General features: G+C 40.3%; 1 protein-coding gene across 13 annotated transcripts in view; it reads left to right on the top strand.

The window, feature by feature from the left end:
* The window catches only part of KMT2C (lysine methyltransferase 2C), a 272,443-nt gene that overhangs the window by 211,744 nt on the left and 45,075 nt on the right, over window positions 1-15,624 (top strand). For 9 of the 13 annotated variants that reach the window (XM_046020447.1, XM_046020451.1, XM_046020450.1 and 6 more), the window contains 9 exons: window positions 1,191-1,371; window positions 4,667-4,771; window positions 5,106-5,153; window positions 6,135-6,272; window positions 6,450-6,482; window positions 6,587-6,736; window positions 11,824-11,956; window positions 12,181-12,395; window positions 14,246-14,319. In XM_046020447.1, coding sequence (XP_045876403.1) covers window positions 1,191-1,371; window positions 4,667-4,771; window positions 5,106-5,153; window positions 6,135-6,272; window positions 6,450-6,482; window positions 6,587-6,736; window positions 11,824-11,956; window positions 12,181-12,395; window positions 14,246-14,319 — 1,077 coding nt within the window. The remainder of the gene's footprint in view (window positions 1-1,190; window positions 1,372-4,666; window positions 4,772-5,105; window positions 5,154-6,134; window positions 6,273-6,449; window positions 6,483-6,586; window positions 6,737-11,823; window positions 11,957-12,180; window positions 12,396-14,245; window positions 14,320-15,624) is intronic. The other 4 variants (XM_046020453.1, XM_046020460.1, XM_046020454.1 and 1 more) reach the window with 3 other exon arrangements.

Below are 15,624 nucleotides of genomic sequence, written 5' to 3' on the forward strand. Positions count from 1 at the left end.
TTTATCCTTCCAGAACTCATTCTATAACTTACTTTTGCCAAGTAGGAATAGTCTTGGCTTGTATTTGATGTTCTGCTGGACACATCACTCAGCTTGCCTTAATACTGTATTTCAGAGCTTTTCTTTGACAGCATAGCTCTGCATCCTTTTAAAAAATTGATGTGTTTTATAGTTTGAGTATCAATAATTTGTTTAGTCATAATGCCTTTGACAGACATCGAAGCTGCTTTCACTTTTGGTATTGTAAAAAATGTTGCAGTGAACCTTTTCTGTGTCTGTGTCTTTGGCGAGAGTGTGTTAAGTGTTGAGTTTCTGCAAAATTGTTTTCTACAAAGGATCCTTCTTCTAGACAGGACCGCCTTACAGAAAATAGACTAGAGCTTCTGCTCTGGTTGTTGGGTTGAAGTGAAGGCGGGGGGCGGGTCCCAAGGGCTTCCTTTTGTCCTTCTTACTGATCCTTGAAAAGTTTTGGAGTGATCCTCTAGTTGTAAGCAACTCAGCTTGAAACACTGGTCTCTTGGGTAGAGGAAGGATATTGAAATGGAGAAATGTTAATATGAGAAAGTGAATAAAAAGCCAAAAGCCTTTAATACTAAATTTTGTGCACATAGTGTGGTTCAAATGACTATAAAACCCTCTTTCAGATTTATAGCATGTTCAGTCTTTAATGTGGCTGTGTGAATCAATGTGAGGTTACTAAATCTACCTGAAGTATGTAAATATTAAAGCTGTAGATCAAACCCTTGTGTTATTCTCTGCAAGTAATCTATAAATACTAGTAGTATTCATGAAACCTTAGTTTATTTAAAAATATGAATCAGTGCCAAGAGTATTATAATTTTATCAGTTTTTAAATTCAATTGTTGCCTGATGTCCTGAAATTAACTGGATTATTATGTTGCAGTTCCTAGAAACATGTTTGACATAAGTGTGCGGTTTTATTTGCATAATTTTATTTGTCTCCAGTAAAACTACAAAAACATGTTTTAAAATAAGGGGCAATCTGTATAAAGCAACTGACAGGTTATTTCTGTATTGTTCATATATTTCTGTATTCAATGTCTGTATTCTTGAATACCAAGTTTTTGTGTTATTTCTGACTTCTTGTCAAAAATGGCAGAATTACCTGTTAGCATTTTAGAATTATATAACTAAATCAGTCATTTTCATATGTGCTTATCTTTATCTAGGAAGCTTTCTTTGGAAAAGATCTTCTAGATACAAGTAGACAAAACAAGCTAAGTTTAGATAATTTGTCAGAAGATGCAGCTCAGCTTTCATATAAAACAAACATGAACACAAATTTCTTGGATCCTTCCTTAGATCCACTACTTAGTTCATCCTCAACTCCAGCAAAACCCGGAACTCACGGTACGTGGAATAATTTACGATGCGTTCTTTATCATGTGACACTTGTATTCCTTGTGATAAAGCCTTTGAAATGCTTTAGTTTGGCCTCATATGCTTTTAAAAGCAGCTTCTTTGAAGTACAATATGCATTCAGTAAATGCAACTACTTGACAGGTCTTTAGGATTTGGCCAGTAAATTTATCGGTGTAACTGCCGCCAAAATCAAGTGTTGCAGAGGAGAATGCTCAGTTTATAATATGCTAAGGATAATGTAAGGAGGTGTAATTTTGCCATAGTCGGTGAGTAATAAATGTAATAACTTTTGATTTAAGTGAGATGGATTTTTGTTAATTACATAGCCCAAGGAAATGCAAAAGAGGGGGAGAGGAATAGATTGCTGTAGCTGGGACCTGGCTGACAGTCTGTGTTCATTCAGTGAAATACATTGCGTTAGATCACCGTTTCTTACTACGGACCGTTGGGCCAGATGAAACTTTGTTGGTGCGTTGTGGGGTACTTGGCCGCATCTCTGTCTTCATGTCGTGATGACCAGCAGCATCTCCAGATACTGCCAAATGTCCCTGCAAAACTGCCCCTGATTGAGAACCACGACCTTACATAGAGTGAATGTGGGGACTATTTAGAAGCAGGGAAGGTATGAGACATTAATATGCTTATAAAGTGATATTAAGGCTCTAGGAGTTTAACTAGTTCAGTATGTAGGAATTAGGATCACAGGGTTTCTGCCCCACTTCTGGATTTTTATCTTCCTATCAGTTGTGTCTTAATGTTTTTCTAACAGCCTTCCCCTTTTACTGTTGATTACTTTTTTTTTTTTTTTTTAACTCAGTGAATTTTATAAACTCAATCTGGAAAATAATCTTAAGGTGACCTTTTACCGAGAGATGACTTTTGATATATTACAGCTCTGTTAACTTGGCATTACCCTGGATTGGCCTACAGGCTTTTATTTTAACTTCTCAAAATAATTAGAAGCAGTCTTACCCGCTCTTGCACACATACGAGATGTCCAGTCTTACTGTTGGCAGTGGGGAAGTTACAGCACCGATCTAAATTAGGCCATGGTTTTTGTTTATCTTAGGACTTCATTTTACTTTTACTTTAATTCTGTTGCTTTAAGTGCTCACCAGCTCTTAACCAAGTCAGTATATTATTAATACATGGCGGAAGACTTGTGGATCCTTCAAACTGTATCTTAATGGGAAAGATACCTTCCTGTAAAAGTCTTGACTAGCCATTTAAAAACTTAACTAGAATTTACTTGCACTTGAGTTTTTATGAGGAAGAGAACTGAAGTTGGGCAGAAGACATACTGTGGCAGGAAAAACATTGATACATTCACAAAACTGCAGAGAATGGTTCAGTTGTGAAGCCAGAATGGAGAGGACCAGAATAGCACCTGTTCCAAATCCCAGACTGAACGGGACATTCTCTGCAGCTGAACTACTCGGGCCTTTCTCACAGGGAAGCTTATGAGTAGCAGCTTGTTGTATCTCATTCAGTATAATCTGTCTATGACATCAGTTCTAATGATTTGTTGGTAAGATAGAAAAATCCCTTTCTTCAAGTAGGGGTGAACTTTTAAAATATTTTTGAAAAAATGTTAGTTGTAATTTATGTAGTAGAATACCATTGGTTTAATAGCACACAGAATGCCTGAAATAATTCAGATTATTTTCCTGAAAGTGTCTAGAGAAGACACTATTGAAGTGATTTTATTTCTCTAAAAACTTTACAAATATTTGGGCACTTAATTTACCTTAGTTTTTGGCTTGAAAAATGAAAGTATTCTTATGAATTCTGTTTGAGAAGTATGTTAAGTGGGACAAGACAATTTGTGTCTTACAGGGATATTTTATCTGGGGTCTTATATGTGTTTTATGTCCCCTCCCCCTTTTATAAAAAGTAAAAACACAGTTGACAGGGATTAAAACATACAGATGTTTCTTATATTAGTTACTAAAGCTAGCCTTTTTTCTTACTGATGAGTCTGGAAACCAACTTTGGAGTCCTCCTTGGCTCTGTTACCTGACACTGCGCCCCGGATACACCCACAGATTTGTCTCTGCTTCAGGAGGCAGCCCACAGTCGACCACGTCTTTCCTCCACTCCCCCTCCTGCTCTGGAGAGCCTGGTGCGACCACCTGTCACTTGACTACAGCAGCAGCCTCTGGATAGGTGTCCAGGCCTGCCCTGTGCCCAGCTCCCGCAGTCTGTTCTGCACACGGAAGCCAGCGCTTTCCCTTTCAGATATCACTCATGTCCCCTTTTGGCTATCCACCTTCCGACAAGTTCCCGTTCTGCTTTACGTTTCTGAACAGAGCTCAGCCTTCACCACGACTTAGAAAACCATACGGAATCTCACTTTAGCTGCCTTTTATCTCCTACCCCTCCTTCCCTTCATTGCTGTAGTCAACCACACAGACCACACTTGGCAGAGCCCCTTCTGCTTCTGTCTTTCCATCTGCTTTTCCCTTTGCCTGGAGTGTTCTCTTCATCTTTATGCATCTTACTCCCTTACTCATTTACATTAATCCTTGGTCATGTCCTTTAAAAGGTCTTCCCTGACCACTCTATCTAATACTTTATCATCTCCGCATCTTATTCTTAATCCTTTGTCCTTACTGTTATCTTCATAGCACGTGCCCGGCTGTCCTGTATTTGCTGGCTCCCTCTGAGAAACTGAACAAAGTGAGCGAGCACTTTGTCTGGTTATTCTGAATTCCCAGTGGCTGGGACAGTGCCTGTTAACGTAATCCATAGACAAGATTCTGTGGGTCCGGAAATATTTTTGAATAAGTACACGAATGATTAATCAGTATTAAGATCAAGGTTGGAAGTAGGCATCTGACTAGATGGTACTCCTTTATATTTTACAAGGAATTTCGAAATGCATTAGACTTTGATATTTATCTTCCGTGTCTTATTTTCTAGATGTCACTTGTAGAAAGGTCACTTTCTTAATGCATATTTTTTTTTTTTTTTTGCTTTCTTAGAGCATTCTATTTTACTTTTATTGCCTTTATTTCTCTTACTGGTCTTTAAGTTTTATTGTTAACAAACAGTCACAAAACAAAAGTAGTCTTAATTTTTAATGTTTTGTTATTCAAAACATAGGTGTGTGTTTTCTTTGAAGAATTCCTTACTTTAGAATTAATAATCTTACGACTCCAGCACTTAACTCCGTATCTGCTGTAGTCTAGATGCTTAGTGAATGGTTGAACGAGCGAGCGTGTTTTAGAACTTAATGTCTAGGACAATATTGAGACTTTAAAAATATACTTGCTATGCTTAGGTACGACTGATGACCCCTTAGCTGATATTTCTGAAGTCTTAAACACAGATGATGACATTCTTGGAATAATTTCCGATGACCTTGCAAAATCAGTTGATCATTCAGGTATCTATGTCTGTCTTTGTCTAGTGTCTGTTTTATGATACGGTGAAAGGCGTGTGTGCGGGTGTGTGTGTGGAATAAGTTTAGTCTTTTCTCTGAAATGGAAAGAAAGTTTGTTTTGGCTTTGTCAACGAACTCATCATTTTATTTGATCTACCTCAGCCCCTTTGCTTTAGGAGAGGAAATAGCAAGTTAATTTCTGTTGTCTTTCTGATGGCATCAGACTTCAGGCTTGTCACCCTGCAGTCTTGCTGTGTCCTGTTTTCTTCTTTGTTTGCGTCGCTCTCACCTCCTGCTCCTGTGGTAACCCTCCATTTATTCGGTTTGGGTCTTGTAGGTCTTCATTTATGCACTTTCCAGGTTGAGAGCTCACCTTTGCCATTTGGTAAGAAACTGAGCCATGGGTGACGGCTGACTAGACGTAGTCTTTTCTATAGCGATTTCAGCTGAAACAACCCGTAGGTGCATGCGTCCTGGTAGAGTGCTAATTTGTCACTAACCCACCCTCGCTTTTGCCTCTGTGGGGGCAGCCAAAGCGCCGCACGTCCGGCTGTGCTGTGCCCCGGATGACTTTGTCACTAGTTCTTTCGTTTTTTAATGAATGGTTTATTCTTCTTACTTACTGTGCGATTTAGAGTATTACCCACGTGTTACAGAGTTCGTTCCTGATACAAGAGTATACAAGGGCAGACTGAATTTTAGTTTTTAATGGTAGTAGTACTGAGAGAGCACGGTAAAGTAGATGATAGACCACTTTCCAGTGTGAGTTTTACCTGGAAACCGATCTGTATGAACTCGACCATGCTATGTTATCAGTACAATCTATATCTTGTTTTGTGACTACAGAATATTTCCAAAATACGATCTGTGGTTGAAATTATTCACAGAAGCATAGCGTTGACTAAACACTGAGAATTTTAGAGCATTAATTTTTGTGACAGTCTGTCCCTCCTGTGTCACACGCTACAGCGATTGTTGAACTGTACGTTGGAAATGACTGTTTCCGAGCTAAAGCAGTCACTTGCATATTAAGTACTACATACCGAATCTTCTTGTACACTGCTGCGTTAATGACGCGGTGCTTATTTTTTGTGGAAGTTTAGAACCACGTGTGTTCTTCTGTTCCTCAGGAAATGTATTTACTTTGATTAAAATGCAACTTTAAGTGGCACCTAAGTTTACATTGTGCCTGATTTTTACCGATTGACCATTCAAATTGATATAAGAACCATGATTAATTTAGAATTACAAACTTCTCATTGCTCTGTTTTAATCATATTGTTGTATGTTGATGCAGTAAATAGTGCTGTGTGTTTTATGTGAATATTCAGAATTCACTTGTAATCTGTTTACTTTGCTCCTTTAGCCGGAATAGATATTGGTCCTGTGGCTGATGACCCGTCCTCTTTGCCTCAGCCAAGTGTCAATCCAGGCTCCCGACCTTTAAGTGAAGAGCAGCTAGATGGAATCCTCAGTCCTGAGCTAGACAAGATGGTCACAGATGGTAAAATATTTGCCCTACACCTAGGCTTTCTAAAAGACTTGAGTAAATATGATTTTCAAAGATTTCTGCATGCTTCTTTATAATTGAACTTCTCATCATTTCTGTGTCAAATGCTTTAGTGTGTCAGTCCATTGACGTGGTAGTTGTTAATATTTGTGTTTCTTTGTTTTATCCTAGGAGCGATTCTTGGGAAGTTATATAAAATTCCAGGTACTTGTTTGTGTACTTCGAGTTTATGAAAATGGCATTCTGTGTACTTTGGCTCCTATAGTCTTTTACTTTAACCTTACTGTCACTGTAATTCTGTGTCACAGAGCTTGGAGGGAAGGATGTCGAAGACTTGTTCACTGCTGTGCTAAGTCCTGCAGCCACTCAGCCGGCCGCGTTTCCGCAGCCTCCCCCGCCCCCAGCGCCGCAGCTGGTGCCCATACACAGTCAGGGTACGTCACCTCTAGAAAAGTTTCGTAAGTACCCTCGTGCAGTTTCTGTGCTGTTGCTGAAGCGAATCAGCCTTATCCCTTAGAAACAAGGTACACAAACCGATAGCAGGGAACCCTCTTTTGTGGCAGTGGGACAACACTTGATGTGAATGTATCTCAGTCACTTCCCTACCCCCATGAACTTCCCCAGCCCTCTGGGAGGACAGTGCCTGCCTGCTGCCCTTCCCCAGTCTGGCTCCCCTTCAGTCGCCCTTCCTGCACACATGTTTGGAGACTGACCCCCCGCACCTGGCTGCCCGGCCTCGGCTTCCCTGTCATTTCCCGAGTCAGCAGAGCGCCACCTGCGCACACGGCCCCGTCCTTCCGTTGTGGCAGACGGCACAGATGCGGATGCCTGTTTGGATGGTTCTGGTTTTTCCTTGAGACCGGGAGCTCCTTGAAGGCCGGGGTCATATCTGTCCCCGTCACTGTCTGCTCCCCCATGGAGTGTGTGCCCAGTGCATCCTTTCAGAGTAAATCTGCCATGTTTTCCACTGTCAAGTTCAGATCCCTAATTTTGTGGAAATTAGAGATCTTTGATCAAGAAAACTGTCTTTGATCAGTTTTCTTCTACCTACTTGTAACTAGTTGCCAGATAATCTAATTTCTCCGTGTTTCTGGAGAGCTGAAATTGGATGACTTAGACTTAAAATGTGTGGAGGTACGTGAGAAAAACCAGCACCGCAGGTGTGGGACTCTCCGTGGGGGTGGTTGGAGTCCCGTGGGGTGATGTGGGTGCTTGGTGATTTGAGCACAGGGTCCCGTCTCCGTATCCTGTTCCTACTGCTTCTTGCCAGTATATTGAACTAAGGAATTGAATGATACTTTTCTAACCCTTCACATTGTTTTTGCATAAGTGCTGAAATACGCAAATAATTTAATGTTTTCTTTCTACCAGTTTTGTGTGTACATGAAAAATGTCGTAATGCACAAAATTAAAATATTTTAGTTTCTGCCAGTTTAGCCTCTAAACATAAATTTACCTTGATTTTTTCTAGACTAAACATGTGATTTACATTTGGATAAAATAGACTCATCACAAGTGCTTCTTGTCTTAATTGTTCCCATATGTTTCCTTAATGATTAAGAGTGCAACACTTCAGTATTTCTCTTCGCAGCATATTAAGAAACCCATACCGCCATGTTTTCTGAAATGGGAAATAATGATTTTAGAAATCAAATCAAATCAAAGATGCTTTTTTTTGAGAGTGGGCATGTGCGCATGGGTAGGGGGAAGAGGGTGGGAGCAGAGGGAAAGAGGGAGAGAGAATCTTTTTTTTTTTATTAATATTTTATTTATTTGACAGAAATCACAACTAGGCAGAGAGGCAGGCAGAGAGAGAGGAGGAAGCAGGCTCCTTGTGGGAGCAGAGAGCCCAATGTGGGGCTCGATCCCAGGACCCGGGATCATGACCCGAGCCGAAGGCAGAGGCTTTAACCCACTGAGCCACCCAGGTGCCCCGAGGGAGAGAGAATCTTAAGCAGCCTCCATATCCAGCACAGAGCCCGAAGGGGGACTCAATCTCACAACAGCTCATGACCTGAGCTGAAATTAAGAATTGGACACTTCACTGACTGAGCCACCCAGGCACTACAAAGATTCATTTTTTAAAAAGATTTATTCATTTTAGAGAGCTAGTGAGAGAAAGTGAGGAGGGGCAGAGGGAGAGAAAGAGAATCCTAAGCAGGCTCCATGCCCAGAGCAGACCCCGATGTAGGGCTTGAGCTCAAGACCCCGAGATCAGGACCAGAGCTGAAATTAAGAGCCAGAGGCTCAACTGACTGCACCACCCAGGTGCCCCAAGATGCATTTTTTAATAAACAATTTCACTATCATTATTTAAATCCTCTCACAGTGTAGGCTCATTTTTGAAAGGTTTTGAGGGGATGCCTTTGTTTTGTTAGGTGCTTATGTGTGATACAAAGATGAGAGAGACTCCTATTGGAAGGAGTTTTCATCCTGCTATTGTAGACTTTCAGGTGTACAGCTGGTTTATATCATAGTAGACCATGGTTCAAGTAGGACCTTCAAAGTCATTAAGAGATCATGTTTCGGAGAGTAATAGTTCTGACTTAAGCATGATGAGGCCACATACATAGTGACACATAGGTATTCAGTAATGGTAACTTGAACATTTTCTAGAGCAAAGAAGAGTAAGTGGGTAGCGTTTAAGGAGCAAAAGTAGAAAATGCACGTTGGGTCTAGATTGTACGTAAATGGCTGTGAAAATGGGCAGTTGGCCTTTTCTTCTGCGGGTTACTTAGAGCCGTCCGAGATCTCATACCAGTGATGTGACCTGATGGGTTACACGTTTCGGCAGTATTGGGAAGGAGTTTGAGACAAGGGTTATGCTAATGAGTTTACTGTGGTTGGGGCTAGGTGAAAATTTGGGTTCCATGCATGTAAGTGTATGTGCAGTGCTAACTGAAAAAAAGCAGTGGAATGAGAGACAGTGATGTTAGAATAGAGGACTCTGCTACCGAGTGGCTGTAAGGTGCTAGGAAAGTGGGACAGAAGTGAAGTAGACTGACCGGAGCCAGGCTTGCCTGCAGGTGATCAGGCTGTAGACTAGAAGCGCAGAGCAGAGAGGACTGGGTGTGTGTGTCTGTGTGTTAGCGTTAGAGGGCAGTAGAGGTACAACATTTAGTTTTAGACCATTGTTAGTTCGTTGGAAATGACGATACACGTTGTTCTGACTTACAGGCGGACTTACTGTGGCTGTTAGGCACTATGTGCTGTAGAGTACAGAATCTTGAAGAACTTTTAAATATGATGAATTACAGGCTTAACTCTCCAGACTTATATTAGATATGCAGTTAGATGTTCCTTTTCTTTCTCCTTTTTAAGAGTTATGTGAAAGTGGAAAAAGCAGTGAAGGAGACTGCGTGAGAGGCCTAGGATCTTAGAGATGAGGGTTGTTAGAGATAGGGGACAAAGTCGGGTGGGATGAATGCTTGAACGATGTTTCATTGCACAGTAAAATTGCTGGTAATCTTCAGCCGAGTCACTTCAGTAGCTGTAGTTCGGGAAGGTGCCGGAATGCAGTGTCAGCTCAGTGGTACAGAAGGTCAGAGAGCGGAGAAAGGAAATTTCAAGAAGATTGAGATAGAGTAACTTGAAATCACGTTAGCGGAAGGTTAAATGAAGTAACTTTTCTATCATTACTATGATTCATGCCTTGAAACATTACTTTTATAAGCCGGTATCATCAGGTTGAGTTGTACGGTAGACGACAGAGACTGAGAGATGCCACTTCTTAATTAAAATAGTAATAAAGGAAAAATGCTTTGCATTTACTTCTGTGTCCTTGCACAAGTTATTTAACCTCTGGGTCTTCGCTTCAAAGGAGCTACATGTGATAACCCATTTCCTAGGTGGTTGTGAGGATCCAAGAGTTAATACAGGTAAAGCTTTCAGAACAGTGCTTGGCATACAGGGAAATGCTTCATAAGCTATTATTATGAAAGGGCTCCACATGGTAATGTTGTGGTTAAGATAGTGCTGATATTGGATCACATTGTCATTATCAATAAAGAAGCTTTTGTTTCTCTTAATTACATGAAAGACATTTGAGATTTTTCAATCAAATCTTAACATTCCTTAATGGAACCTACTTTTCATTGAAACTGAAAATAGAGATAACATTCTGCTTGGGATAAAAGCAGAAATGTTGTTCCCTGATTGCCTCCTTGAAGGAAACATAGATGTCCTGAGACACTTGTCACTGTTGTGTTCCGACCCAGTGGGTCCAGCTCCAGCACTTAGTAGAATAAGCCCTAGTTGGGAAGTCAGATAGCTTTTAGGAAGTCCTTGAGACAAAATCCTGAAAGCCTCTGGTAATCCGTCCCAGTGTCCTCCCATAAGAACTGGAGCTGTCTGAACTCGGAGTTGTTCCAGTTAGAGGATCTGATTTAGGTGACAGGACGTTATGCAGTACCAGACTTACGGGTGAGATGCGGCTCCTGGATGTTTTTTTTTTTCTAACGGCATGACAAAGTCCTTGTTAGGAGTTCTCTGTCATTACACCAATTGGGCCAAATATTAGCCAGCTCTGTAACTGTATATCCATTTGTATAATTGATTGTTGATGTAGATATGGGAGTCCTACTGTTATTCTGGGTGTTGCAACAGAGGCCATGCACTTACTACTTCAGAGTAGGTCTCTAGATTGGGAGGAGGTTTTTGAAGGTACAGAAAACTGCAGATAAGAACAGTTGGCTGTTCCTCAATAGTTCAGACCAGTAGAGGATCATAATAATCAAAGTTGGAGTTACCTGCTTGAGAAGAGTTAGAGGATCACATGGTGGTCTTACTACGTTTGCCTACTGGCTGTTTAAGAAGAAAATGATCAGAGATTTGAAGCTTGTAAATAAGCTGGAATGAGAGTTAAAATGTGTGTGGGTTGAAACTGCAAGCACGTAATGAAAATGAGGCCCAAAACAGAATGTATGTATTTTTAACAATAGTCATCTGTTTGATAATGGTAGATGAAATATTGCTTGTTCCAAATAATTTTAGACCACGTACCAACTTAAGAATCATGGATGTTTTTTGTATTAACAGCAACAGGGGTAAAATATAAAGAACCATCTGTTCGTAAATTTTGAATGAAGAAGAGAAAGAACATTTGATGAAATTTACTAGCATTTGCTGCAGTCATTCTTTCTGCGGAGCTGATATGTAAGGAGTAGCTCACTGCACGCCAGGCACCGTGCTGAGAATGCCCATCCATTGTGACAGTGACGTCACAGAGTGGCTTCATGCTGTAGGAGCAGTAACTCTCTTTCAGCAGGTAGCAGGAATCAAGCTTCAAGCCCAGGGCCGTCAAACTCCAGCACTCATGCTATCTGCAGTATATTGTGATGATGTAGGGAAAAGTGCAGAGACCATATTGCAAAACAGTATAACCAAAAATTGCTCCTTGTGCAATATTTTAGCTTCATGTTGAAATAAAAAGCCTACTTTTAAAGAGTGCTAGGAATGTTTATTTAGAAATGTCACTCAAAAATAAGCTGCTTTTTAAAAGTTATTTATGAATAATATGCAACCTGAATTGTTTTCTTCTTCGAAGATGTTTTTTCCCGGATGCCACTCGTGAACGGCCTTATCGCACCCAGCCCTCACCTCCCACACAGTTCTTTGCCGCCAGGAAGTGGATTGGGAACTTTCTCTGCCATCGCACAATCTCCTTATGCTGATGCCAGGTATCCTAGGCTTCATTTTCCAGGGAAACTGAAGTTGCAGTAATTTTTATTATAAAAATGTTAGTTGGTCTATCTTAAGTTACATATATCAGGATCTTTGCTAAAAATTATCTAACATGTTACCTACTTTGTAATAAGAAGAGGTCTTAAGGAAATTGTACCTGAACGTAGTATTTAAAAAGTAATTTTATGTGTATGAAGTCAAGTTATTTATTATTTCCCAGGGATAAAAATCCAGCATTTAATCCAATGGCAAGTGATCCTAACAGCTCTTGGACACCGTCAGCTCCCACGGGGGAAGGAGAAAATGATACAATGTCAAACGCCCAGAGAAGTACACTGAAGTGGGAGAAGGAGGAGGCTCTGGGAGAAATGGCAACAGTAGCACCTGTTCTCTACACAAACATTAACTTCCCCAACCTGAAGGAGGAATTCCCTGGTAATTCGTGGATATAGTATTGCTGTCTGTGTTACCAGCTTTCCGGGCACAGTGAGCGGTTGTTTTTTGTTACTGTAGTAGAAAGATCATGTATCAACGCTAAATTTCATCAGGTACGACTGCGTACCATGTGAAGACTCCATAGGTGTCTGGAAAGATCTTGCATTTTCTCAGTCCTAGACCCTGTATCCCTTTGCATATTTCCTAAAAGTTAATTTCAGTTAATGAAATCATCTATTTTCCTGCTCTTCCTAAATGTGAAACTCAGTCTTCCTAAATGTGAAACTCAGTGTTGTGTTACATGTGTAACTCTACCAGGAAAAAAAAAAAAATCTAGAACAGGAGCTCAGCATGTAGTCAAGAGCACCGTTAAGCTCAGTCACACCGCATTCCCAGAGTCTGTTCCCAGCCAAGCTAACTCAGTAGTATTTGCCCCTTTCCCAGCAGTCCAGCCTGTTTGAAAAAGTCAGATGGTATAAAGGTACCATTTTTGAAAATTCTGCTTAACCAGAGGATGAACTATTCAGATTAATGGAATGTCATTTATAGAATATTTTTAAGCAAACATTGGTTAATTATGGTGAGTTCATGTTGCCAGACAGACCAGGATAGAAAGCGTTATTCACACTCGTATAGTCGTTTCCCTGCTACCAGCATATAGCGCCTTTTTTTAAAAATTTTTAAAATTTTAATTTTTGTTCATTTTTATTTATTTATTTGACAGACAGAGATCACAACTAGGCACAGATCACAACTAGGCAGAGAGGCAGGCAGAGAGAGAGGAGGAAGCAAGCTCCCTGCAGAGCAGAGAGCTGGATGTGGGGCTGGATCCCAGGACCTGGGATCATGACCTGAGCGGAAGGCAGAGGCCTTAACCCACTGAGCCACCCAGGCAACCCAGCTTATAGCTCTTTTAAATAACCTGGAGGTTGCCCAGAAGTGGATTTTCTTAAAGATGACACCAGTCTTTCAGGTGTCTCTTTGTGCTACTTTATTCATTCCTTATAGAAATCAGTGCTACCTTACACAACAGTAAAAATCAGTGGTTTAGTACAGGGTTGTCTAGTAAAGGAATATACATACTTTTCAAATACTGTTTTATCCCACCTTCATTTGCTGTTTACAGATGAGCGTATCTGGCTCCATTAAGTCACTTTGCATCAGTGTCCATTATCCTTAGAGTAGAACTATGATTTTTTTAAGTAATTTTCTTTAGTAATTTTATTGTGTGATTCTAGAACCCCATGAGTTAACATGTTAAGGCTGTTGCTATGTCACCATCTTCATTGGCTTTCTTAAAACTTCTTTTCTTAATGGCTTAATCATTTCCACATTTATCACTGTTGATTTCACCCATACTTCACTTTGTTTACTGCCCTGACACTGTGAATTTCATAGAAATGATTTGAAATTGTTACTTTTCCATATGTTTGTTGTGCACAAATGCTGGTGAGATTATTTATAATTATGATTACTTTTGGTCAGATTAATAGACTTCTCTTGAGTACAGATGTTTTATAAAACTCTTAGGTTTGGTTCTGTCCAGTAGCCTCTGCATGGTTGAGGGAACTTGTTACATTTGGCTTAACTTTATCTTGGCGGCTTAGCCCATTTGATTGAAAAGCTTCCCCACTCTCTAGTGAGATGGTTAATAAGGAAGGCAACACTTCATTTAGCAGATATTTGTTTGGCCTACTCTGTGCCTGGAACTTTATGCCGTGCAAAGAAGTGAACTTAGGGCCACCCCTTTTAGGAGATCGTAGCCAGACCAAGTTGAGCTGTCAGCACCGCATGGCGATGCGTCCTGACCTGGGCTCTGTAAATGTGTGCACCGTGCTTTTCTGTTGCAGACTGGACTACCAGGGTGAAGCAGATTGCCAAGCTGTGGAGAAAAGCCAGCTCACAGGAAAGAGCGCCTTACGTGGTATTTACCAAAACTCCCATATATCAGATTCTTTTTTTTTAAAGATTTTATTTAATTGTTAGAGAGAGAGTGCACAAGCAGGGGAGACGCAGGCAAAGGGAGAAGCATGCTCCCTGCTGAGCAAGGAACCCAGTGTGGGACTCCATCCCAGGGTCCTGGGATCATGACCTGAGCTGAAGGCAGGTACTTACTTAACTGACTGAGCCACCCAGGCATCCCTATATTAAGTATATACAATACCTAAACCTTACTTTTATTGTCCTGGGTTACTAAAAAGATTTACCATTTCACAAAATACATCTTAATACTTACACAAGTAATAAACAGCTTTGTTTTTATGGTGATTTCCTAGTTTATTATGCCTTAAGGTAGAATGTGGTGTTTTCATAAGCTGGCTAATTAGAACCACGATATTGAAGATCAAAATCAGTTATTTTAGGAGCATGTTTAATTCATTTCACTTTTTTAGAAAAAAGATTTTTATTTATTTATTTGAGAGAGGGAGAGCTCGTACAGGGAAAAGCAGACTCCCTGCTGAGCAGAGAGCCTGATGTGGGGCTCGATCCCAGGACCCTGAGATCATGACCTGAGCTGAAGGCAGAGGCTTAACTCACTGAGCCGCTCAGGTGCCCCTCATTTCACTTAAAAATAGTTTTATCTCTTTGAAAGAGTACTAATTTTTGAGGCTAATTTTAGTGTGCCTCAGTTTCTTCTACAATAAGCTTTTTTGTACGTGTTAAGTTTAATGAAGAATCTTTGTGTATTTTGAAAGAGACATACCTGGACACCTTTAAGGAGCTTTTGAAACATGACCTTTTTGAGAAATAGGATATTTTATAATAAGGGTCACAGTTTAGATGGTGAATTATTTTCTCTCAAAGAGCCAGATTAAGGTTTTCAGCTTCATCCAAATCCTGGCTTCCCTTTTAAAGCATATTAAATGGACATTATTGTTTTGAAAAATATATGCATTTATTTTCCAACTTGGCTTTCAGTGCATATATTGTCAGAGATAATGAATGTTTGGGTAAAGCAAAGTAATGTTTTTGATGTGTCGATAATGCCTTGTTTCTTTCAACTTGACTGTGGTAAGGTAATGGCAGGATATTTTTAGTGTTTCTCACTGTTTTCTTTAATGCTAAGCTTCAAATTCCAGATTTTTAGATTTCGAGGATTGATTAGATAGTTTCCTTTACTCTCAATTGGGGGGGAGGTTAATTTTTCCATTTTTGAAGGGTCCTTGAAGATTAGGATTGAAAACAGTAGATTACTGGGTTCTCTCGCCTGGTGCAGACAGAGCGATGG

Source organism: Meles meles, chromosome 10, assembly GCF_922984935.1.
Source record: "Meles meles chromosome 10, mMelMel3.1 paternal haplotype, whole genome shotgun sequence".
In the NCBI taxonomy this organism is placed as follows: domain Eukaryota; kingdom Metazoa; phylum Chordata; class Mammalia; order Carnivora; family Mustelidae; genus Meles; species Meles meles.